The following is a 25,751-nucleotide window of genomic DNA, read 5'->3' as shown; positions in this document are numbered from 1 at the left end:
GCGTCAGCAACATACTTCTCCATGGCCTTATCCTCCAAGACCGACAAAGGGTAAACCCGGCCACGGGAAGGTATGGCACCAGGTTGAAGGTCAGTTGCGCACTCATAAGACCGGTGCGGAGGCAAACTACCGGCTTGACCTTTGTCAGACATCGCTAAAATCGCGGTACTTCTCCGGCAGGGAGGAGAGTGAAGAGGTGCACAGAACCTTGCATACCTTCAGGAAGCATGTCTCACTGCATTGTGGTGACCAGGAGAGAACCTCAGCACGGAGCCAATCAAAAGAGGGGTTGTGCCTCTGTAACCAAGGATAACCAATAACCAGTGAAAACCTGGGTGAGGAAATAACTTGGAATTGGATTATCTCATGGTGAAGAGCCCCTACGGTCATGGACAACAGAATCGTCTCATGAGTCACATGGGCAGGCTGTAAAGGTCTCCCGTCAAGAGCCTCAATGGCAAGTGGAGTGTCACGCAACTGCAGCGGAATTGAGTGCTTCGATACAAAGGCAGCATCAATATACAAACAAGCCTAAAGCCCCAGAGTCAATTAGAGCCTGTATCTCGATGGACAACTCAGCCCAAAAAAGAGTGACCGAAATCAGGGGCTTATCCTTCTAGATAACTGGGGATGAAACAACTCCACCTAAGGTCTGTCCATAACAGGACCTCAAGGTTCGGGCGTTCCATGGACGCATAGGACAAGACTTCAAAAAGTGACCTGCCTGGCCACAATAAAGGCAAAATCTCTCCCTCCTCCTAAAGGCTCTCTCATCCGCAGAGAGACGTGTGAAGCCTAGGTGCATGGGTTCATCTTCACTAGGGATTAGCTTGGTGTTTGAGTCGAACGCATGTTCCACTCGAAAACCGGCTGTTTGCCTGTTCGGGGAAGCCAGAACTCTGTGGGTCGTTCGCGCCAAATTCGTGTGGCGCTCACAGCCCACAATGCACTACGTCATCGCAGTGCATTGCTGACTCGTGATTGGCCAAGCATGCACTGTGACCCCGCATGCTTGGCCAATCACAGCGCCGGCAGTGAGAAGAGCCATGATTGGCCACAGGCAGGATGACTGTGGCCAATCATAGCTCAGGCTGTGTAGTACACGCACCACACTATATAAGGCCGCCAGTGCGGCAGCCTTGTGTAGTGTGTTGGCGTCTGCAGGAGTTAGTGGGTGTTGTCTGTGTACCTTCAGTGCAGTATACACCTGTATCTACCTATTTAGCGTTATTGCTCTTCTGTAATTAAGCTATTGGCCATCTGCAGGAGTTTCTGGATGTTGTCTGTGTGCCCTGAGTGCAGTATATACCTGTATCCACCTATTTAACTATATTACTCTTCTGTAATTGAGCTATCAGCCATCTGTAGAAGTTTCTGGGTGTTGTCTGTGTGCCCTGAGTGCAGTAGACACCTGCATCTACCTATTTTGCTCTTCTCTAATTGAGCCATCTGCCATCTGCAGGAGTTAATGGGTGTTGTGTGCCTCCAGCACAGAACAGTATACACCAGTATCTACCCTTTAATTCCTGTTGTTCTATAATAAAGGCATCTGCAGGAGTTAGTGGGTGTTGTGTGCCTCCAGCACAGCACAATATACACCTGTATCTACCCTTTATTGCTGGTGTTCTATAATAAAGGTATCTGCAAGAGTTAGTGGGTGTTGTGTGCCTCCAGCACAATATACACTACCCTATTGCTGTTTTTCCCATCTCCCTTCAGGCCATTACCATGTCTGGAAGGCCAACAAGGAGAGGCAGACAGGCACAAGCCAATAAAAGAGGGCAAGCAGGCTCTGTGTCTAGAGACAACAGTGCTGATCGTGGACGCGGTGCATCATCATCAGCACGTGGCCATGGGACACGCTTGTCCTTATTTTCGGCAGCTGGATGCGTTGAGCTGCATCATGCCAAAGACTTGGTAGAGTGGATGACCAAGCCCTCTTCATCCTCCTCATCCTCTCTCACCCAGGCTCAGGGTACTAGCAAATCAGCTGCCAACGCATCCTCTTCCCTCGTCTCAATGTCATCATCAATGACTCCTTCCCTAGACCCACCACGTCCTCCTGAGGAGTCCCCTGAACTCTTTGAGCACAGTGTTGGGTACATGCTCCAGGAGGATGCCCAGTGTTTTGTAAGCTCTGATGATGATACTCGGCTAGAGGAAGGCAGTAGCGTGAGCGCAGAGAGAGGGGATGCTCAAGAAGGACAGCAATCTAGCAGTCATGTTCCACAAGCTGCAGCATACTGCCAGGTTTGCTCCAGCGATGAAGAGGTAGGGGATGATGAGGGCACTGACTCCACATGGGTGCCTGGTAGGTGAGAGGAGGAGGAGGCACATCTCCAATGAGGCAGGATGCCCTCCGGGGCCAGCTTAGGGGCAGCACACCGACTGAATCGCACCACAGAGCTCCGCCTGTGCAGGGCGCTGCCTCTGCGCGTTATTCTAAAAGTTCTTTGGTGTGGGCCTTTTTTGAGACCAGTGCATCAGATCACACCGCTGCTATTTGCAACATATGTCTCAAGCGTATCTCGCGTGGCCAAAACATCAGCCGCTTGGGCACCACATGCTTGACCAGACATATGTTGACCTGCCATGCAGCTCATTGGCAAGCGTACCTCAAAGACCCACACCAAAGAACAAAGCGGACCTCTCCTTGCTCCTCATCAGCTGGGATCTCCAACCCCACTAGACCTTCAGTCCTCTCTGAAACCTGCGCTGAGAGGAATGAAGGTGTGGAATTAGGTATGTCACAGCCAAGTGCTTGCGGGCACTCTGCTAGCAGTACACCCACATCCGATTGTAGTAGGCAAATTTCCCTGCCCCAGCTGCTGGACCGTAGAAAGAAGTTCACTCCCAGCCATCCACATTCCCAGCGGTTGAATACTAGCTTGGCTAATTTACTATCACTTCAACTGCTATCTTTTCAGTTGATAGACTCGGCCCCCCTTCCGTGAGTTTGTGCAATGTGCGGTTCCTCAGTGGCAGGTCCCCAAACGCCACTTTTTCTCACGCAAGTTGATTCCGGCTCTCTACCAGCATGTGGAAGGCAATGTCCTTGCCTCGCTGGACAGGGCGGTCAGTGGTAAGGTGCATATTACTGCTGACTCATGGTCCAGCAGGCATGGACAGGGACATTACCTGTCTTTTATGGCCCATTGGGTCACTCTTCTGGCAGCTGGGAAGGATGCAGGGCAAGATGCAGTAGTGTTGAAGGTTGTTCCGCCACCACGCCTCCAAAATGCTACTACTGGTTGTGACACACCTCTCTCCTCCACTCCCTCCTCTTCTTTTTCCTCCATGGCCTCTTCCAGTGCTCTGTCCTCGGAACCAGCGGTGCTCCATAGGCGTTCAAGGGGCTACGCAGGTAGGCAGGCAAAGTGATGCCATGCCGTGCTTGCTCTGGTTTGTTTGGGGGACAGGAGCCACACTGGGGCAGATATTTTGTCAGCTCTGCTGGGCCAGGCCGAGAGGTGATTAACGCCATGCCAGCTTAAGGCAGGATTGGTGGTTTGCGACAATGGCACCAACCTCCTCTCTGCCCTCCGACAGGGACAACTGACCCATGTGTCCTGTGTGGCTCAAGTCCTTAACCTGGTGGTGCAGGATTTCTTGAAGCAGGCCAGGAAAGTCTGTGTGCATTTCCGCCGATTATTTAATGCCTGTGCTCGACTGGCTGAGCTCCAAAAAGGAGTTGATCCTGCTGAAGAACCGCCTTATATGTGACATGCCAACCAGGTGGAAATCAACATTGGCCATGCTGCAGCGGCTTCACACACAGCAGAGGGCCATCAATGAGTACCTGTGTGACTACAGCACCAGGACAGGGTCAGGGCAGCTCGGTTTTTGCTCACCACGCCATTGGGGCATGATCAGGGATGCATGCACTGTCCTGTCAACGTTTGAGGAGGCCACAAGGATGATGAGCAGTGACAGTGCATGCATCAGTGACACTGTACCTCTTGTCCACCTCTTGGAGCATACGCTGTGTGGAATAATGGACAGGGCACTTGAGGCAGAACAGAGGCAGGAAGAGGAGGACTTCCTTGCCTCTCAAGGCCCCCTTTATACAGACAGTGTTCCTGCTGTCCCACCCATCACACAGGAAGAGGACGAGGAGGATGATGATGATTGTGTCAGCATGGAGGTGGAGCCTGGCACTCAGCAGCAGCAGTCTTGTAGGGATGATTTACAGTCCCAAGAAACCCGTGGACTTGTACGTGTCTGGGAGGAGGTAGCTGCGGATCATGTTGTCCTTTGTGACAAAGGGGACTCCGGACCGAATGCCTCAGCTAACCTATGCTGCATGGCCTCCCTGATCCTGCAAAGCCTGCGGAAGGATCCTCGTATTCTTCGGATCAAGGAGAGGGACCATTACTGGCTGGTCACTCTCCTTGATCCACGGTACAAGGGTAAGGTTGCAGACCTTATCTTGCCGTCGCAGAGGATGAGACATCTCCGGGAGGCCTTGCAGAAAGGTCTGTGCAACGCGTTCCCAGAGACTGGGAGGTTACAAATTCCTGGTCCTGGACAACGTGTTGCTGAGGCTTCGGTCAGAAGGAGCGGTGGAGAAGGTGGCCGTCTGACTGATGCTTTCAGACAATTTTTTAGTCTGCAGCCCCAAGGTATGATCAGTTCCAGCAACCACCGCCAGCGTCTGATTTACATGGTGCAGGAATACCTATGGGCAAGGTCAGACTTGGACACCTTTCCCACCGAAAATCCTCTGGCTTACTGGGTCTGGAGGATGGATCACTGGCCAGAGCTTACACAGTATGCAATTGAGCTACTGGCCTGTCCTGCATCCAGCGTTCTTTCGGATCGCACCTTCAGTGCTGCTGGAGGCTTTGTTACTGATCACAGGGTGCGCCTGTCCACCGACTCAGCTGATCGACTGACCTTCATAAAGATGAATCAGTCTTGGATCACCCACAGCTACCAAGCACCTGAAGCTGATGTAACCGAATAATTTTTTTTTAAATATCACATCCCTTCAAAACTGACTATGCTGATGCTGAGTGACTGTCCTGTTATGTTGATTGTCTATCCTCTTCCTCCTCCGCTGATATCTTTGAAGAACATTTTTGGTTCTGGCTGATGCCACCAGCCCAATTTTTCTGCCCCTGTTTAACAGGGACTTGTACATTTTTGATGCAATGCTTTGCAGCAGGGCTCGTTCCTGCACTACAACTAGAGTATATGGGAGAGGTTGCAGTGTCGTGGCACCAGCAAGCAGTGCCTAAGGCCCAATTTTTCAGCCCCTTTAACAGGGGCATGTAATTATAATTCTTGATATAATATTTCACAGCAGGGCCCGTTCCTGTGCCCACCGAGAGTAACTGTGAGGACTTATAGTGTTGTGTTTCTACCACTGTTCAACAATCGTATGTAATTACAATTCTTGATATAATCGTTCACAGCAGGGCGCTCCAGCGCCCACCAAGAGTCACTTTGAGGGCTTACAATGTTGTGGAAACACCAACACCTTGTTCCGCCATTTCTGCATAGCATATAGGGCAGGCCCCTACTTTCAAACGTCTACTTGCAAACTTAAGGAGACAACAGCAAGTGAGATGAAAAAAGATGGACGACAAAACAAATTATACAGGGGTGATAACCCTTCCCTATGTTTTCCAAAAAGCTTAAAAAATAGTTTTTTTGACTGGAGCTACACTTTAAAAATGTACCAGTTCAAAATTACAAACAGATTCTACTTAACACAACAAACCTACACAGTCCCTGTCTTATTTGCACCGCCTGTATACTGCTGTTCTGAGTATATAGGGCCTGGGGGCCCCACGTCTTTCCTTTTTTTAATATGGGAACGGGGTTCCCCTTAATATCCGTACAAGACCCAAAGGGGCTGGTAATGGGTGGGGGGGCTACCCATGCCATTTTTCTCAATGATTTTCATCCATATTGCCGGAACCAGATATAACATTAAAACCGCAAGCAGTTTTAAATGACCTTTTTTCCGTTAAATGTCATTTTGTGCAGGGACTGTTCTAAACACGGGAAACACGTGGCACTTCACAGGAATACTACAGACACCCCCCACGATATTTAAAGTAATATTTCACTTTTTTTTTCACTTTAATCGTCATTAAAATCAGTGCTCCTGAAGAAACTGCAGTTTTTAAAAACATTTTAGGCATTGACCCATGTCCCCTGGGGCAGGAGCCAGGTCCCCAAACCCTTTTTAGGACAATATTTTGCATATTAGCCATTAAAATTAGCACTTTTATTTCGACCGTTCGAGTCCCATAGACTTTAACGGGGTTCTAAAGTTTGCACAAATTTTCGGTCCGTTCGAAAGTTCTGGTGCGACCGAACTGGGGGGTGTTCGCTCATCCCTAATCTTCACTGATGGAATCAGTACCAGGAGCCATGGGAGGTGAGGGAGGCACGGGTGGGACTGCAAAGCTTGGAGGCAAACGTACAGGAGGCTTCCACAAGCGCTCCTTTAACCGGTTCCCGACCAGCGCACGCCGATGCACGTCGGCAGAATGACACGGGCAGGCAAATGGGCGTACCTGTACGTCCCTTTAAATTTTCTGCCCTGCCATCGCGAGCACGACGCCGGCGGCACGCTCGCGTGCCGGTCGGGACCCCCGTGAGTCCGGTCGTGGGTCCCGCGGACTTGATCACCATGGGCATACCCGCGATCGTCTCACGGGGCGGCTGAATGGAGAAATGCCGTTGTAAATAGCATTTCCCCATTCTGCCAAGCAACTAGTGACGCTGATCTCTGCTCCATGTGATTGGAGCAGAGATCAGTGTTCACTAACACAAAGCCCAGCCCCCCACATTTAGAAACACACCCCTAGGAACACTTAACCCCTACACTGCCACCCACTGGTTAACTCCTTCACTGCCAGTGTCATTTACACAGGAATCACTGCATTTTTATAGCACTGATTACTGTATAAATGACAATGGTCCCAAAAATGTGTCAAAATGTCTCCGCCATAATGTCGCAGTAACAATAAAAATCGCTGATCGCCGCCATTACTAGTAAAAAAAACGTATTAATAAAAATGCCATAAAACTATCCCCTATTTTTTAAACGCTATAACTTTTGTGCAAACCAATCAATAATCGCTTATTGCGATTTTTTTAACCAAAAATATGTAGAAAAATACGTATCGGCCTAAACTGAGGGAAAAAAATGTTTTTTTATATATTTTTGGGGGATATTTATTATAACAAAAAGTAAAAAAATAATGCGTTTTTTTTTCAAAATTGTCGCTCTATTTTTGTTTATAGCGCAAAAAATAAAAAACACAGAGGTGATCAAATACCACCAAAAGAAAGCTCTATTTGTGGGAAAAAAAGGAAGTCAATTTTATTGGGGAGCCACGTCGCACGACCGTGCAATTGTCAGTTAAAGCGACGCAGTGCCAAATCGCGAACCGCAGGAGACGGTTTCTTGTGATGTGACCAAGGCGAAGGCAGATATGAAGTGAGCTGGATAGCTTTAAGTAGGCAGGTCAGACGAGCATGATCAGGAACAGCTGGTAACTGTGGAGAGAGATGAGAGCTGGCAATTAGCCGACAGCTGAGCAGCCAGCCCAGAGGAGGAAGGGCTAAGCCAGCCCTGACACCATCATACTTCCCTCCACTGCCACCCCTCCCATCATACTTCCCTCAACTGCAACCCCTCCCATCATACTTCCCACCACTGTCACCCCTCCCATCATACTTCCCACCACTGTCACCCCTCCCATCATACTTCCCGCCACTGCCATCCCTCCCATCATACTTTCCGCCACTGCAACCCCTCCCATCATACTTCCCGCCACTGCCACCCCTCCCATCATACTTCCCGCCACTGCCACCCCTCCCATCATACTCCCCTCCACTGCCACCCCTCCCATCCTACTGCCTTCCACTGCCACCCCCTTCATCATACTGCCCTCCACCCCATCATACTGCCCTCCACTGCCACCCCTCCTATCATACTGCCCTCCACCCCATCATACTGCCCTCCACTGTCACCCCTCCCATCATATTTCCTTCCACTGCCACCCCTCCCATCATACTGCCCTCCACTGCCACCCCCTTCCATCATACTGCCCTCCACCCCATCTTACTGCCCTCCACTGCCACCCCTCCCATCACACTGCCATCCACTGCCACCCCTTCCATCATATAGATAAGGAGAAACTCTGGACAGCCGCACCCCGGATAGAATCTGAAGTAACTTGTGCCTTTATTGTTCAAGTAAAAATCACATCACATGAACAACAGCAAAAAAGAGAATATGGACCAAAAATACTGACGCGTTTCGCACTGAAATCAGTGCTTTCTCATAGCTTTGCCTGGAAATCAAGCCGTCTTTCTGGTGAATTGGCCTGGAGCGGTGGCTCTCTTTTCCCCACCCCTTCCATCATACTGCCCTTCACTGCCACCCCTCCCATCATACTGCCCTCCACTGCCACCCCTCCCATCATACTGGCCTCCACTGCCACCCCTCCCATCATACTGCCCTCCACTGCCACCCCTCCCATCATACTGCCCTCCACTGTCACCCCTTCCATCACACTGTCCTCCACCCCATCATACCGCCCTCAACTACACCCCCTCCCATCATACTGCCCTCCACTACATCCCTCCCATCATACTGCCCTCCACTACCCTACTCCCATTATACTCTCCTCCACTACCCCCTCCCATCATACTGCCCTCCACTACCCCCATCATACTGCCCTCCACTGCCACCCCTCTCCCATCATTCTGCCCTCCACTTGCACCCCCTTCCATCATACTGCCCTCCACCCCATCATACTGCCCTCCACCCCATCATACTGCCTTCCACTACCCCCTCCCATCATACTGCCCTCCACTACCCCCTCCCATCATACTGCCCTCCACTAGCACCCCTCCCACCATACTGCCCTTTACTATCTCCCATCATACTGCCATCCACTACCCCTCCTATCATACTGCCCTCCTCTACCAACCCTCCCATCATACTGCCCTCCACTGCCACCCCTTCCATTATTCTTCCCTTCACTTTCACCCCTTCCATCATACTGCCCTCCACTACCCCCCTCCCATCAAACTGCCCTCCACTACCCCCCTCCCATCATACTGCCATTCACTACCACCTCTCCCATCATACTGCCCTCCACTACCACCCCTCCCATCATACTGCCCTCCACTACCCCCTCCCATCATACTGCCCTCCACTACCCCCTCCCATCATACTGCCCTCCACTAGCACCCCTCCCATCATACTTCCCTTCACTATCTCCCATCATACTGCCATCCACTACCCCTCCTATCCTACTGCCCTCCACTACCAACCCTCCCATTATACTGCCCACCACTGCCACCCCTTCCATCATTCTTCCCTCCACTTTCACCCCTTCCATCATACTGCCCTCCACTACCCCCCTCCCTTCATACTGCCCTCCACTACCCCCCTCCGATCATACTGCCCTTCACTACCACCTCTCCCATCATACTGCCCTCCACTACCACCCCTCCCATCATACTGCCCTCCACTACACCCTCCCATCATACTGCCCTCCACTAGCACCCCTCCCATCATACTGCCCTTCACTATCTCCCATCATACTGCCATCCACTACCCCTCCTATCATACTGCCCTCCACTACCAACCCTCCCATCATACTGCCCTCCACTGCCACCCCTTCCATCATTCTTCCCTCCACTTTCACCCCTCCCATCATACTGCCCTCCACTACCACCTCTCCCATCATACTGCCCTCCACTGCCACCCCTTCCATCATTCTTCCCTCCACTTTCACCCCTCCCATCATACTGCCCTCCACTACCACCTCTCCCATCATACTGCCCTCCACTACCACCCCTCCCATCATACTGCATTCATCATGCTGCTAATACACAGGCGGGAGAGAGAACAGGGTGGGAAGCTATTAATGAGTCACTCTATAAGCCCCTGTTCACATTGGCGCAATTTGACGTGTCAAATCGAATGCCGAATTGCAGCCTATTGCCCTTTAGGGAGGAGCCAGGTGCCGTCACTTCCGGTCGCGGCTGAGACCGGAAGTACTCGCATGTTAGTCGGATCTAGGAATTTTAAACTGTAAGTTAGTGCATTTTTTTTTGTTTTTTTTAATAAACTTGTTTGGAAATACTACACGATGGAGCCATCCCTCTTTATTACATGTCCTCACCTTACTGGATGAGCCTGAAGTTGTCTCCCAAATATCGATATTGTCGTGACTATCGCTGGAAGCCGTTTGATTGCTGGGATCCACTTTGACTCCATAGAAAGGCTTGATTTGACCTGTAGGGGGTCTCCATTTGAGGTGAGAGGCTGGTTGTAAACAAATGGTGCGCTACGGGTGGCGATAGTAATTGGACGACGTGGACATCGATTGAATATATAATATTTTTTTTTTTTATAATGAACTATTATATGGTGACCTGCGCCTTCCTCATTGGAGTTTGATTGCACCTTTGGATATTTGCACTTTATTATGGTTTATGCACTTTATGAGAATATTGGATGTTAGATTATTGCACCATTTTTGCACTTTTGAAATCGATTTGCACTTTGTGAATCATTTAACATGGTCATTATTCAATGTTTGTTATATCACTAGAAAGAATGAAACCTTCCCCAGTACTCTGTCATTTCAGCTAGCAAAAGAGACCTAGTTTTAAAGCGGGAGTCCGCCATTTTATTTATTTTTTTTGTTTTTAAAAGCCAGCAGCTACAAATACTGCAGCTGCTGACTTTTAAAATAAGGACACTTACTCGCCCAGCGCTCCCACGATGTCCGCACCCCGAAGCCGATCTCTCGATCGTCTCTCGGGTGCTGCCGCCGCCATCTTGGGTATGGGAATCAGGAAGAGGCTTCATTTCCCGGTTCCTTACTGCGCATGCGCGAGTCGCGCTGCGCAATAAGGATGGTCCCCGCTGTCTCTGGGATCCGTGCGTTTCCCAGCAGGCAGCGGGGGACTTTCGGAAAGGGGCGTAGATTCTGCGGAAAGGGGCGTAGATTCTGCGGAAAGGGGCGTAGCTTCTGCGTATATCTATGCCGGAAGTGGGTGCAGATACCTGTACTGTACAGGTACCTGCACCCCCCCTCCCCGCCTGAAAGGTGCCAATTGTGGTGCCGGAGGGGGGGGAGGGTTCCAATGAGCAGAAGCTCCACTTTTTTTTAATAAAATTTTTATTGCTTTTTACTGTAAATGACAAGCAGTCAAGAAACAGAAACAGTAAATATACAAGAAACACTGAATAACGATACATGGTTCGTACTCAACAGCCATATGCCTAAAAAGCCTATATGTGTACATCAGAGTCTATGGGATCGATAACACAACCTAGCAAAGAGAAAAATACATGGTAGAGCAATACAGAGTCAGCATAGGACTTAAGCTAAGAGTCAGTACGCTGTAGATCAAGACTGGGGGGCTCCTCCCCAAGTGCTTCCCTGGGTATTTTTAGCGGTCCCAGAGAATTAGTAATATCCCTCTTTAGATACCATTCTGTGTATCTGAATGGCTGCATAATCCTGTGTATATCCTCTTTTGCAAAGACATGTTCCATAAATGTGCGCCATCTTGAAAAGAAACGTGAGGTTGATTTGAAATTTAGCAGAATAGTATCTAATCGTTCTAGGTAGAACAGAGCTTCCAGGGCTTTTTTCACAGCCTGTATTGAGGGTGGTGAGGGTTTGATCCATTGTGTCAGGATAGTTCTCCGTGCAACCAGTAGACATAAATGCGCCCATTGGGGTACAGCTGTATAGCTATCTGAGAGGTGGGGTTCAGCCAATGTGGTATATCCGAAGAGACATAGAAGTCGGTCCCTGGGCAGGTCCCGATTTGTCACATCATGAATAAATTGTAGCACCAAGTTCCAAAAGGTCACAACGTGTGGGCATTCCCATAAACGATGGAGAAGCGTAGGATGCAGTTTTGAGCACCATGGACAACATTCCTGGCTAGGGTCAGTTCGATTGATACGGAAGGGGTAATACGCCCTATGAAGAATCTTGAATTGGGTTTCTCTCCATGTTTCGGAAACTGTAATCTTTCTAGTCTTAACATAACCCTCTAGCAATTTTCCGGGAAGATCCACATCCTCAAAAATGTCCGCCCATTTCCGGAAAGGTTGCAAGCGGTGTTTGGCAGAGTGGTATTCAATAAGGGAGGTATAAATAGTAGAGATAGAATAGTCACCATTGTGTATGATCGTATCTATGAAGGATTTCTGGAACTGATTCGTTATATGTCTATGCCTGTCACCCAGGTAACTAAGGAGCTGGTGGTAGTGGAAGGAATGAGTTAACGGCAAGGAGAATTCTCTGGCTAGCAGCGAGAACGGCTTGGGCTTGCCAGAGACATTCGAATAAACATCATACACCTTCGTGAGACCTTTAGATGCCCAGTAAGTAAATACACTATGCATTGTGGAAGGAGGGAACATGGGGTTTGATTGGATTGGCAAATATCGGGAAATATCGGACGGTAGCCCTATCAATTTGCGCGACTCCCGCCACGCTATCACTGTATCTCTAATCAATAGATTAGATCGGAAATGAGTGGGTAATTTGTTTGGGTTCGAATGAAGGATAGCCGATAGGGCAAACGGCGAGACCACCGCAGCTTCTAATGAGTTATTGGAGTACCTAGAATTTCCTGAAAGCCAATCTAGGCCCTGGCGAAGCAGACATGCTAGATTGTAAAATCGGATATTGGGTAGGCTCGCTCCTCCCTCCATCTTCGGAAAGGCATAGTTTATTCAAAGCAATCCTCGGTTTCTTCCCGGCCCATAAAAATTTCGTTAAAGCTGAGTGAATTAATCTAATATCCGAATGTTTAACTAAGAGAGGGACGGTTTGCATTGGGTACAGTAAGCGGGCAAATGAAACCATTTTAAAAAGATGACATCTCCCGAAGAGCGAGAGAGGAAGAGCCGTCCAAGCCTCTAGTTCGTGTACAATCTTCGATATCACCGGGGGGAAATTAAGGGAATAAATAGTTGAGGGTGTCCTGCCAATGCGTATCCCGAGGTAAGTGATATAGTGTTTTGCTACGGCCAAGGGGGAGCTAGAGGTCCAGGCAGTGGCCAGGTTAGGTCGAAGGGATAGGATTTCGCTTTTGTCAAAATTAATGCGCAGTCCAGAGTACGACCGGAACTTGTGGAATAAGTCTGCAAGGCGTCTAAAGTCTCCCGACGGATCCGTAGAGAAAAACAAAATATCGTCCGCAAAAAAGGCCGAACGAAGCGTGTGGTCCCCTAACTTGATTCCACTAATCCCGTTAGGCGAATTAATCAATCTCGACAACGGCTCAATGGCTAAGTTGAACAATAAAGGAGACAGGGGACAACCCTGTCTTGTCCCCTTCGACAAGGGGATTGAGGCCGATATAAAGTCAGGGGTCACCAAGCACGCCGTCGGGGATTCGTACATACGACGTAAAAATTGCAGGATCGGACCGGAGAACGCCAGCTTTTCCAATACTTGAAAGAGCCAAGACAGACTAATGTTGTCGAAGGCCTTTTCGGCGTCTAGCGACATAATAGCCACATCTTTGTCCGGGTGGGATTTGGCGTACTCTAGAACCGTCAGGACCTTACGGATGTTTAACGTTGCCGAACGACCTTTAACGAACCCCGATTGAGCTGGGTGTAGAAGGGAAGGGAGTAGAGACGCAAGACGAGTGGCGACAATTTTTGACAAAATTTTCACGTCTACGTTAATCAACGATATCAGTCGGTATGACCCTGGTAGAGTAGGATCTCTATCTTTTTTGCCGATAAGTCGTATATATGCCTGAGTTCCCGTAGGTAGGTATGGGCCGCCCTCCCACATTGACTTAAAGACGGCTTGCAACGTGGCCGGGACAAAGTCCTTGGTCATTTTATAGAATTCGGCAGTGAGGCCGTCCGGACCCGGCGCTTTAGACGATGCCAAAGATTTAATTGTGATCTGAATGTCCTCAATCGTAACGGGAGCATTGAGAGCATCCAGAGCTTCAGTGGTGAGTTCAGGTAATTGTAATTGACGTAGGAGGGTCGCTGCTCCCTCCGGATCCACCGAATCCGTCGAGTACAATCGAGTGTAATAATCCGTAAGGATTTTGTTAATTTCATCTGAGGACGTGTGTAGAACCCCCTCATCATCTTTCATAGACATAATACGCGTAGGTTTTCTAGTGCCGGCGCACATCCTGGCAAGTAGCTTACCTGCCTTGTTACCGAATTTGTGAAAATATAGAGTGGAGTACGACGTTTTGGCTGATTCCTGCTGCTGTGCCCAGAGATCAAACTCCCCCTTGGCCTTCGTCCATAATTTAATATTGGCCTGCGAACGATTTATATTGGCGCTTGGCGTTACGTTTAAATTGAGTGACATATGAAATGATTTTACCCCTTAAGAAGGCTTTGCCAGCCTCCCAGAACAAATTTGGCTTGGAAATGTATTCCCTATTGTCAGAGACATATTCCGACCATGCTAGCTCTAGAACCGAACGAAAATCTTCGTTGTCCGCTAAGTACGAGGGGAATCGCCACAGAGGCGGCAGGGCTCCCGCGCGAGTATCTAGCAAATTAAGGGCTATTGGGCTGTGGTCCGAAATCCTCGGGTCGTAGATTTCAGGATTCCGGGTCAATGGAAAAAGCGCTTGGGTGACAAAAAAGTAATCTATGCGAGAAAACGAGTCGTGAGGAGGTGAATAAAACGTAAAGTCGCTACCCGTCGGATGAGCTATCCTCCACGGGTCTAGTAGTTGTAATTGGTCTACCGTTCTGGCTAAGAGCGTTGATGTGGTGAGAGGTCTGTCCCGAGTCGACCCTATGCTGGCGGATCTGTTCGAACGGTCAAGGGTGGGGGACATCACCGCGTTAAAATCCCCTCCCAAAACGTGCAAAGCTTCTGGCACCATTGTCGTCCAGGTAGTCAAATCACGAAAAAAGGCAGAGTCAGGTGAGTTGGGGGCATAGACATTAGTAATAGCTATATCCGAATGGGCTAACTTAAGTGATATGGTGACCATGCGACCTAACTGATCCACTCGTACGTTCTTAACTGTATAGGTTAGCTTTTTGTGTATCAGAATCACTACCCCGGCCTTACGGCCATCAGATGGAGACCCAAAAACCTCTCCCACCCACAATCTACGGCGTTGCATATCTTCGCTCGAGAGGTGTGTCTCTTGCAATAGAGCCACATCCGCTCGTAATCGTTTCAAATGTCTAAGGATCATCAAGCGTTTACATGGGGAGCGAAGCCCCTTAACATTCCACGACACGATCTTCAAGTGACTCCCCTCGACTGACGAAGCCATAGTAGTAATAATTCAGATGTCAGCTCTAAGAGGTAGCGGGGAAATCTCCCCCATAAGCTCGATCCGCCAAATAGGGGAGCACTCAAAGATCGTGTCGTTGCTAGGCTGAAAGGCATATAACATTCATAAAAACACGAAGTAAAAAACCACATGTAACGTAGAACATAACCTGTAGTGAGTACAGCACAAAGTAATACCCATAAAGTATCTAAACCATCTATCATGTACTTCTCTTTTTTCCACATCCGACCGTACGTGGATACCGACCCTCCCGCCTCCCCCTCACTCTTAAGTATTGTCCAGGAGGGATCAAGAGCCGAGTATAGCTCCTCACGTGGGGGACAGCATAGATGTTGCAGTGGGAATGGCCCAGGCCGAGGGCGCTAAAAGAGCCCGCTTCCGAACGGACAACCGTTGTAGATATATAGTATATAGCAGTGCCATATGGGATCAGAGTGGAGGGTTAAAAGTACATAACCTTCTCGTATACACCGTAGGTCAGCAGTCAAAAGCAGGTTACCACCGCAGTGATACGGAGAGTAAAGGATTAGAAACAGAACTTAGGTTGAGCGACCACTTCATATCCGCCGTAAGCCAGCAAGAGTCCAGAACCATAACACTAAAGAACTGTTAACATAACGTAGATTGTAGAAGTGTGGGCACATGAGAGAGAGAAAAAACAAACAAACGTGTACTCTTCCGGCCAATTCCATCGTCAGTGTGATGAACAGTAGCGCGGTCGTCTTCATATCCAAAACGTCCGATTTCAGCGGCCGCGATTTCCTTCACGATGCGAAAGCTGAGTGAGTCGGGTGCGCTTATACGGCGGCTTGCTAGGGCTGGAGCGCGGTCTGCGATCGCCAGGTTCAGGTCGGGACGGAGAGCCGACCGAAGCATCCGTATGGTCCATTTCCGTGGTGGCTTGGGCCAAGTATCTCGCTGCTTCATCCGGTGACGTGAAAGATAGGCGTTCTCCCGAAGGCGCTTCCATTCGTAGAATAGCAGGGTAGGCTAAGGAGAACTTTACTTGTTGTTGGTGCAGCGCAGTACATACCGGAGCGAACGCCTTCCTGCGTTTCATGACCTCAACTGAATAGTCGGCAAAGAGCAGAAGTTTAGCTCCATCAACGGTTAAGGTACGATTGCGCCAAAATGCTTGCAAAATCGCTGCCTTGTCAGCATAATTGAGATACCTCACAATGACATGCCTAGGCTTAGTGCGGGTATCCTCATATTGGCCGATGCGATGAGCACGTTCGATCGTACAGGGTATGCGGAGACCCAATTGTTCCGGTATGATTTTAGCACAAATGTCAGCGAGGTGATTCGCGGTGACCGTTTCCGGAAGACCAATGATTCGTAGATTGTTCCTTCTGGAGCGATTCTCGAGGTCATCGATCTTATCCCACAGGTCTCTCGTCTCCGCCGTGAGGCGGGCGAGCGTCGCCGATTGCGCCGTAGTATCATCTTCCAGATAAGAGATCCGATCTTCCGTCTGGGTGATGCGTTGCGCTTGTACTTGTAGCTCTATATGGAGCTGCTCCAGCCCTTTGTGTACGGCTGCATCCACTGTGGCGGTTAAAGTAGGGCCTAGAAGGGCCACAACTTCTTGGGCTATGCCCACCGGTTGGTGATTTCCCTGCAGTTCTGCTGGGAGCAAGGGCCCGACCTGGTCCGCTGGAAGCGTGGTCGCCATCTTGGCCGCGCTGAGGGCCGCGTCTTCTGCCGAGGCTGGCGAAGAGGAGACAGCCCGGGCATAAGACCGCTCCACGAAGCGGTCCATGAGTCTCCCGTGGGTGAGGCGGACTTTTGGGGAGCAACCCCGGAGTTGTAGCAGAACTGGAGGCAGCGATGTAGAGGGGTTCGGCGGGAGCTACGTCCACTCACAGCCTGTTCATGTGGCGCCGGAACCGGAAGTTTGAAGCTCCACTTTAGGGTGGAGCTCCGCTTTAACTTATATTTTAACAGTGGTGGCCTGAATGGTTGTGTGCATCACATCTTTACACGGACATAACTTAGAACTCATGTTTTTTGATTTAGATCCCTTTTTTTTTAGTTATCAACACTGACTAAAGAACCCCGGAGTGAAAATATACCTGAAGACTCATTGTCCAGGAATCCTTCCGTGAAAATCTCAGCTACCCAGGCTTGAAGTTCAGGGTCTTCCTTGACCATCTCATCACTTTTATAATAGTGATTAATTATTTTGGACACAAATCTAAAAAAAAAAGGGAAAAAAAAAAAAGAAAAAAGAAAAGGCTACTCTCATGGAGGAGATGCACAACAAAACTTAAGTCCAAACAGATACAGATTAATGTAGAATACATTTTTACATTTGTTTTCTCAGATACAAGCAGTGTAAGCTTTTGAACTGGTATTAGACGCTTATTTGTCATTTTACAACAAGGGGCAGGGAGTGAGGCAGCATAAGGAGCCAATGTACGCAGCTGTATTGAAGAGGAAGCGTAGAACACACATGACAGGGTGCCAGGAATTTAGGGGAATAACAGGTTAAGGTTAGAGGGGGGTGGTTAATAAATAGCAGTACTTACCCTATTGGAGGATGGTTGCAGATGGGAGGAGTGTGACAATTCATGACCTCTGTATTGTCTGACACCTCCCCTCAATATCATTCTTACCCAAAAGATACCTCCACCTCTCTCCAAACCCAACACCACCCATAAACCAGACCAGACTATGTTTGGAGTAAACGGCCGACAGCCCTTGATTTATTTAAACCAATATATATATATATATATGTAACAAAATATAAACTTTCAATAAATAACCATAATTAACATGTAAACAACTTTCCTTTAGAACTGTATCCTGGGTCATAGGATAATAATAGACCCTACTGGTCACTGCACATTACCTTTAACCTCTTGATCTCCAGACGGAATCCCCTGTCTCGGAGGCTATACCAAACCAATGCAGTGACCTACCCCTTTTACTCTTCCCGGTTAACCCCATGTAACCGTGAAGTACAAATCCAACCACCCCCATCACCATGGATGGGTACCACCTATTCTCCACCTGCACCACTTGACCTTCTCAACTGACCCCAAAACACTGCCAACCCACCTAATCCTACCCCCGCTGAACCATCCCCGAAAAAACAAAAAAGGGAGGGTGGGTGGGAATCACTTCCTCCTCCGCTCTCCGACTGCCCCTGGCTTCCTCTGCCTCGTGACTGCAAAAATGGCAGGCTCCGCCCAACCGCCCCGCCTACTCCGATCTCTTAAAGCGGCCACTATCCTTGCCCCTTAAAACGGCGACAGTGCATTCAGAGCAGCTGTCATGCCGTCCCTACGCCCACAGCCTGCTGCTGCGGCTCCGTGAACGTTCTTTCCATGTGCTGGGGTGGAGCAAAAGGCAGCAGTTGGGGGTCAGCAAGAGAGAAGAAATGTTCCCTCCCTCCCTAATAGAAGGTTGGGTTTTTGGGGCTGCATTGCAGCAGGGGATGGTGGCGTTGGGTTTTTGACGACAGGCACATATATATGGAGATATATATAGAAAACATGGGGCACTTGAAAAAGGTTGGGACCCATCCCAGGTATGGAGTCCTTCTGGTTGGTCTGGTGTCAGTCCGGATTAACGGCTAATAAGTTGTGGGGGTCTGTGGTCAGTTAGCGAGTCCTCAAGGGAAAGTTGACGGCTGGGGACAGATGCTAACAAAAAGGATCACGGGCTCAAAATGTAATAAGGGGTCCTCAGGGGCCAGCAGCCAATTACTTGTTTTTTTTTGGAGCTGGAATATTTTGAATGTTTGAAAATTGTTGAAAATATTTAAAATAAAATTGACGTTTTTTTTTTATTGGTTTTGTTAATAAAGGCTGTTAAGGCCATTTACTAGGCTTGTGCAATTCGTTTTTCGTAAAGAATCGAAATTCGGCCGAATTTTGCATCTTTCGGACATTCGGATGCATCCGAATATCCGAATAAAAAAAAATAACGAATAACGACGAATACGAAAGAAATATAACGAATGAATTCGACATGATTCAGTAATTCTTTAAACATCTAATGAAACAAAAGGTCAGCTCAAAGTAAATCTTATAGTCCAATCAGCTAATTAATTTTGTGCCGGAGGATGGATTACTGGCAAAGTGCATTCCTGAGAACTGAGTTAGAAGGATGTTGTATTGTATTTGATCCGAGGAGAAGAGACGTTGTCATTGTGTGTGTTAAAAGATTCAATAAACAAACGACTTTCCAAACTACGAATCATTATCACGAATGTCTATACATACATAAATAGGGAATTTCAACGAATACGATCGAATGAATTCAACACTCTACGAATAATAACTAATTATCCGAAAACGTATTAGGGTAACATAACGAATATAACAGAACCAAATGATGTATTTTACGAATGACAACGAACCGAAACTAAACAAAATTTTCCATTGTGCACAAGTCTACCATTTACATCCAAGCAAGTGTCCGTGTATTCATTTAGTACAACAGTAAGTGCATGCATGTATTGGTGGGGCAGTAAGGTATCTGGCTACCCTAGTCATGTGCTAACAAAGAACATACTAATGAAGCGCATTACTCCCTTGGGAGCTGCAAAGTTGTTCATTTTCCCACTGGCCATCCCGGACATTCAGGGCTACTCTTACCTCTGACACTTCGGGTTCCATGATTTACAATAAGATAAACTCGCTGTATTGTAAGTAAATATTAGAATAAGTTTACTGAAGGATATTAAAGTGGTTGTAAACCCTTACAAGCCACTTTGACCTACAGGTAAGCCTAGATTAAGGCTTACCTGTAGGTCCAAGAAATATCTCCTAAACCTATATGGTTTAGGAGATATTTGCCCGAAAACAGGCACCGCTGTCTACGGCGCATGCGCCGTAGACAGCGGCGCACAGGCGCACTGAGCGCGGCATTCTCAACGACGGAGCTGCCGCGCGTGTCGGCTCCCTGCGCATGCGCGGGAGTGACGTCATCGCGGCTTTGCCGAATGACAGCGGCGGAGCTGCGAGACCCCACCAAGAAGATGGATGCGGCGGACTACAGGGGACAGCGAAGACTTTGCTGGCTCCTGTGTCAGGTAAGTGACACATAATGGACTACTATGCGATGCGATGCGATGCATAGTAGTCCATTATGCTTTGCCTTTGCAGGGAATGAAAGAGGAAGTAAACCCATCAGGGTTTACTTCCTCTTTAAACACAAACACAAGAATTTTACTAGGACTGATATAAACAGTAATTACGGTAACTGCACCGCTATACAAACATAATGTGACAATGCAAGGAATATTCACAATTTAATATGTAAAGTTTGTTTGGTTAACCCCTGCAAGCGCGTCTCCAAGTGGGACTAATGCCCAGGGCTGACACTGGGCACCTTCCCACAACAATAATGCAATGTTAAAAACATAGTACAGTACAATTTGCTTAAAGCTCTCCCTGATGTATGATGCAGTCCCTTGTTACTATAGCTGACCACAAGGCCTCTCAGTGGAAGATGCAGTCTTTGGTCTTCTGTCTTCTGCTAGCTATTATACTGCAGTGTATTGTAATCCAAGGGTTTTAACAAGAGAAAAAGGCAATGTAACCTGATGACTTAAACTGTTCCGGTGGTGTGACTCCGGTATATTTGTCTCTGAACCTGCACAGTGTTGGTGTCACAGACATAGGCTTGAGGCCTGCTTGAATTCGGTCTAATTGAGTGTGACTCCTTTTGCGGAACTACAGGTCACAGCAACACTGTGGTATAAGTGTGTAAAGTGCTTCAACGAACTGTGGGCAACAGCCCTCTCACCACACCAGGTCTGGAAAGCTGGAAACCTCCTCCCCGATTGTCTCAATTCTGCACAGAACACTCACACTGTCTCTCCAGCACACAGGTATGAGGCAGAGTCGCTGGTTGTTCCACTCCGCAGTTGGTGTGGGCCCGTGCTCTTTGGAACACCTCCTCACAGATCCTTGCAGGCAGGTTGTGCATCCAGAAGAGACTGAAAATGGCCACGTGGGGTCTTTTATATCCTACCCAGCATGCTGTTCAGTCACTGAGTGTTCATGGGTAGGTGAGCTAGCATTGTGGGTAGGTAAGTCCTTGTGTAATGTAAACAATTGAGTCACTTCCTGTAACATTTCTCTTATGTTCTTCAATAGAAAATAGACAAAGTCCCTTCTACATTTAGGCCACTAGATGGTGCCAATACCAACTTAAAAAAAATAAAATAAAAGTCAACAGCTACAAATACTGCAGCTGCTGACTTTTAATAATCGGACACTTACCTGTCCCAGGGTCCAGCGATGCGGGGGAATGAAGACCCGCTCGCCCCCCCTCCTCTCGGCGCAGTTACTCTCAGTGGGCGCTGGAAATATTATATCAAGAACTGTAATTACATGCACCTGTTAAACAGGGGCTGAAAAAATGGGCCTTGTGCACTGGTGCTGGTGCCACAACACTGCAACCCCTCACAGATACTCTAGTTGGAGTGCAGGAATGAGCCCTGCTGCAAAGTAATGCATTAGAAATTGTAATTACACGCCCGTTAAACAGGGGCTGAAAAATTGGGCCTTAGCCACTGGTGGCAGCACCCAGAACCAAAAATGTTCTTCCAAGCTATCAGCAGGATCATCGAGTAGGAAGAGGATAGACAATCAACATAACAGGACAGTCACTCAGCATCAGCATAGGCAGTCTTGACATTTCAAAAAAAATATTCGGTTACATCAGCTTCAGGTGCTTGGTAGCTGGTGATGATCCAAGACTGATTCATCTTTATGAAGGTCAGTTAATCAACCAGTCAATCGGTGGACAGGTGCACACTGTGATCGGTTACAAAGCCTCCAGCAGCACTGAATGTGCGCTCCGAAAGAACGCTGGATGCAGGACAGGCCAGTAGCTCAGTTGCATACTGTGCGAGCTCTGGCCAGTGATCCATCCTCAAGACCCAGTAAGCCAGAGGATTTTTGTTGGGAAAGGTGCCCAAGTCTGATCTTGCCCCTAGGTATTCCTGCACCATGTAAATCAGACGCTGGCGGTGGTTGCTGGTACCGATCATACCTTGGGGCTGCGGACTAAAAAATTGTCTGAACACATCGGTCAGATGGCCACCTTCTCCAACGCTTCTTCTGTGACTGACCGAAGCCTCAGCAACACGTAGTCCAGGACCAGGAATTTGTAACCTCCCAGTCTCCGGGAATGTGTTGCACAGACCTTTCTGCAAGGCCTCCTGGAGATTTCTCATCTTCTGCTCCCTCTGTGATGGCAAGATAATGTCCGCAACCTTACCCTTGTACCGTGGATCAAGGAGAGTGGCCAGCCAGTAATGGTCCCTCCCCTTGATCCGAAGAATACGAGGATCCTTCCACAGGCTTTGCAGGATCAGGGAGGCCTACAGCGTAGGTTAGCTGAGGCATTTGGTCCAGAGTCCTCTGGGTCACTAAGGACGACATGATCCACAGCCATATCCCAGCCACGGGTTTCTTGGGACTGTAAATCATCCCTAAAAGACTGCTGCTGCTGATGCTGAGTGCCAGGCTCCACCTCCATGCTGACACAATCATCCTCCTCCTCCTCGTCCTCTTCCTGTGTGATGGGTGGGACTGCAGGAACACTGTCTGGATAAAGGGGGCCTTGAGAGGCAAGGAAGTCCTCCTCTTCCTGCCTCTGTTCTGCCTCAAGTCCATGCAGCCTATGCTCCAACAGGTGGACAAGAGGTACAGTGTCACTGATGCATGCACTGTCACTGCTCACCATCCTCGTGGCCTCCTCAAATGGTGAAAGGACAGTGCATGCATCCCTAATCATGCCCCACTGGCGTGGTGAAAAAAAGCTGAGCTCCCCTGACCCTGTCTTGCTGCCGTAGTCGCACAGGTACTCATTAATGGCCCTCTGCTGTGTGTGCAGCCGCTGCAGCATGGCCAACGTTGAGTTCCACCTGCTGCCTCAGGACATCCTGTAAGCCCGGGTACCTGCCCAAGAACCGCTGCACCACCAGGTTAAGGACGTGAGCCAGATAGGGCACATGGGTCAGTTGTCAGAGGGCAGAGAGGAGGTTGGTGCCATTGTCGAAAACCACTATTCCTGGCTTAAGCTGGCATGGCATTAACCACCTCTCGGCCTGCCCCTGCAGAGTTGACAAAATATCTGCCCCAGTGTGGCTCCTGTCCCCCAAACACACCAGCGCAAGCACGGCATGGCATCTTTTTGCCTGCGTACTTGCGTATCCCTTTGAACGCCTACTGAGCAACACTGCTTCCGAGGACAAAGCACTGGAAGAGGCCATGAAGGAAGAAGAAGAAGAAGAGGAGGGGGTGGAGGAGAGAAGTGTGTCACAACCAGTAGTAGCATTTTGGAGGCATGGTGGTGGAACAACCTTCAACACTACTGCACCTTGCCCTGCATCCTTCTCAGCTGCTAGAAGAGTGACCCAATGGGCCGTGAAAGATAGGCAATTTACCTGTCCGTGCCTGCTGGACCATGAGTCAGTGGTAATATGCACCTTACCGCTGACCGCCCTGTCCAGCGAGGCATAGACATTGCCTTCCGCATGCCGGTAGAAAGCCAGAATCACCTTCCGTGAGAAAAAGTGGCATTTGGGAACCTGCCACTGAGGAACCGCACATTGCACAAACTCACGGAAGGGGGCCAAGTCTACCAACTGAAAAGGCAGAAGTTGAAGTGCTAACAATTTAGCCAAGCTAGCATTCAACCTCTGGAAATTTTAATGGCAGCGAGTGAACTTCTTTCAACGGTCCAGCAGCTGGGGCAGGGAAATTTGCCTGTTACAATTGGACATTGGTGTACTGCTAGCAGAGTGCCTGCAAGTACTTGGCTGTGACACACCTAATTCTACGCCTTCATTCCTCTCAGTGTAGGTTTCAGAGAGGACTGAAGGTATAGTGAGGTTGGAGATGCCAGCTGATGAGGAGCAAGGAGAGGTCCACTTTGTTCTTTGGTGTGGGTCTTTAAGGTACGCTTGCCAACGAGCTGCATGGCAGGTCAACATATGTCTGGTCAAGCATGTGGTGCCCAAGCGGCTGATGGTTTTGGCCACGTGAGATACACTTGAGACATATGTTGCAAATAGCAGCAGTGTGATCTGATGCACTCATCTCAAAAAAGGCCCACACCAAAGAACTTTTGGAATAACGCGCAGAGGCAGTGCCCTGCACAGGCAGAGCTCTGCGGTGAGATTCAGTCGGTGCCCTTAAGCTGGCCCCAGAGGGCATCCTGCCCCATTGGAGATGTACCGCCGCCTCCTCCTCCTCTCTCCTATAAGGCACCCATGTGGAGTCAATGACCTCATCATTGACCTCATCATCCCATCCCTCATCACTGGAGCAAACCTGGCAGTATGCTGCAGCTGGTGGAACATGACTGCCAGATTGCAGTCCTTCTTGAGCATCCCCTCTCTCTGCGCTCACGCTACTGCCTTCCTCTAGCTGGTTATCATCATCAGAGCCTTCAAAAAACGCTGGGCATCCTTCTGGAGCATGTTCACAACACTGTGCTCAAACAGTTCGGGGGACTCCTCAGGAGGACATGGTGGGTCTAGGGAAGGAGTGAATGATGCCATTGAGACGAGGGAAGAGGCCGCGTTGGCAGCTGCTTTGCTAGTACCCTGAGCCTGGGTGAGAGAGGATGAGGAGGATGAGGAGGGCTTGGTCATCCACTCTACCAAGTCTTTGGCATGATGCGGCTCAACATGTCCAGCTGCCGAAAATAAGGACAAGTGTGTCCCATGGCCACGTGCTGATGACGATGCACCGTGTCCACGACCAGCACTGTTGTCTCTAGACACAGAACCTGCTTGCCCTCTTTTATTGGTTCTTGACTGTCTTCCTCTCCTTGTTGGCCTTCCAGACATACTAATGGCCTGCAGGGAGATGGGAAAACCAGCAATTGGGGTAGCTTTAGGTGCACACTGAGCAGATGACACAGTACACCGACTGTTATTATTGCAGCTGCCTGTCTGTGGTATAGGATCAGAAGAACACCAGCAATTGAGGTAGCTTCAGGTGTATACTGTGCAGGAGGCACAATACATCAACTGTAACTGCTGCAGCTGCCTGTGGTTAGAAACAGAACAACACCAGAAATTGAGGGTAGCTTCAGGTGTATACTGTGCAGGAGGCCCACAACACCCACTGTAAATGCTCTAGGTTAACAAGCAAAGATGACACTGTCCCTGCCTATCCTGCTCTCTCTCTGCACACCAACACACTACCCAAGGCCGCCACGCTGGCGGCCTTATATAGTTTGGGGCGTGTACTAAACCCCCTGAGCTATAAATGGCCACAGGCATCCTGCCTGTGGCCAATTATGGCTCCCTCGCTGCCGGCATTGTGATTGGCCAAGCATGCGGGGTCACAGTGCATGCTTGGCCAATCATGGGCCAGCAATGCACTGCGATGACGCAGTGCATAGTGGGCCGTGAGCGCCACATGTATATGGCGCAAATGGCCCACAAAGTTCTGGAT

General features: G+C 49.1%; 1 protein-coding gene across 1 annotated transcript in view; it reads right to left on the bottom strand.

The window, feature by feature from the left end:
• The window catches only part of LOC143957706 (hydroperoxide isomerase ALOXE3-like), a 261,902-nt gene that overhangs the window by 33,917 nt on the left and 202,234 nt on the right, over positions 1-25,751 (bottom strand). Inside the window, exon 12 of the mRNA XM_077467399.1 lies at positions 17,391-17,512. Within this exon, the coding sequence (XP_077323525.1) occupies positions 17,391-17,512 (122 nt within the window). The remainder of the gene's footprint in view (positions 1-17,390; positions 17,513-25,751) is intronic.

The sequence above is a fragment of the Lithobates pipiens genome, unplaced genomic scaffold (genome assembly GCF_037356315.1).
Source record: "Lithobates pipiens isolate NorthernLeopardFrog02 unplaced genomic scaffold, aLitPip1_a1.2 Scaffold_55, whole genome shotgun sequence".
In the NCBI taxonomy this organism is placed as follows: Eukaryota; Metazoa; Chordata; class Amphibia; order Anura; family Ranidae; genus Lithobates; species Lithobates pipiens.
The sequence above is the reverse complement of the archived record's forward strand: the minus strand, read 5'-3'. Positions and strand labels throughout refer to the sequence as shown.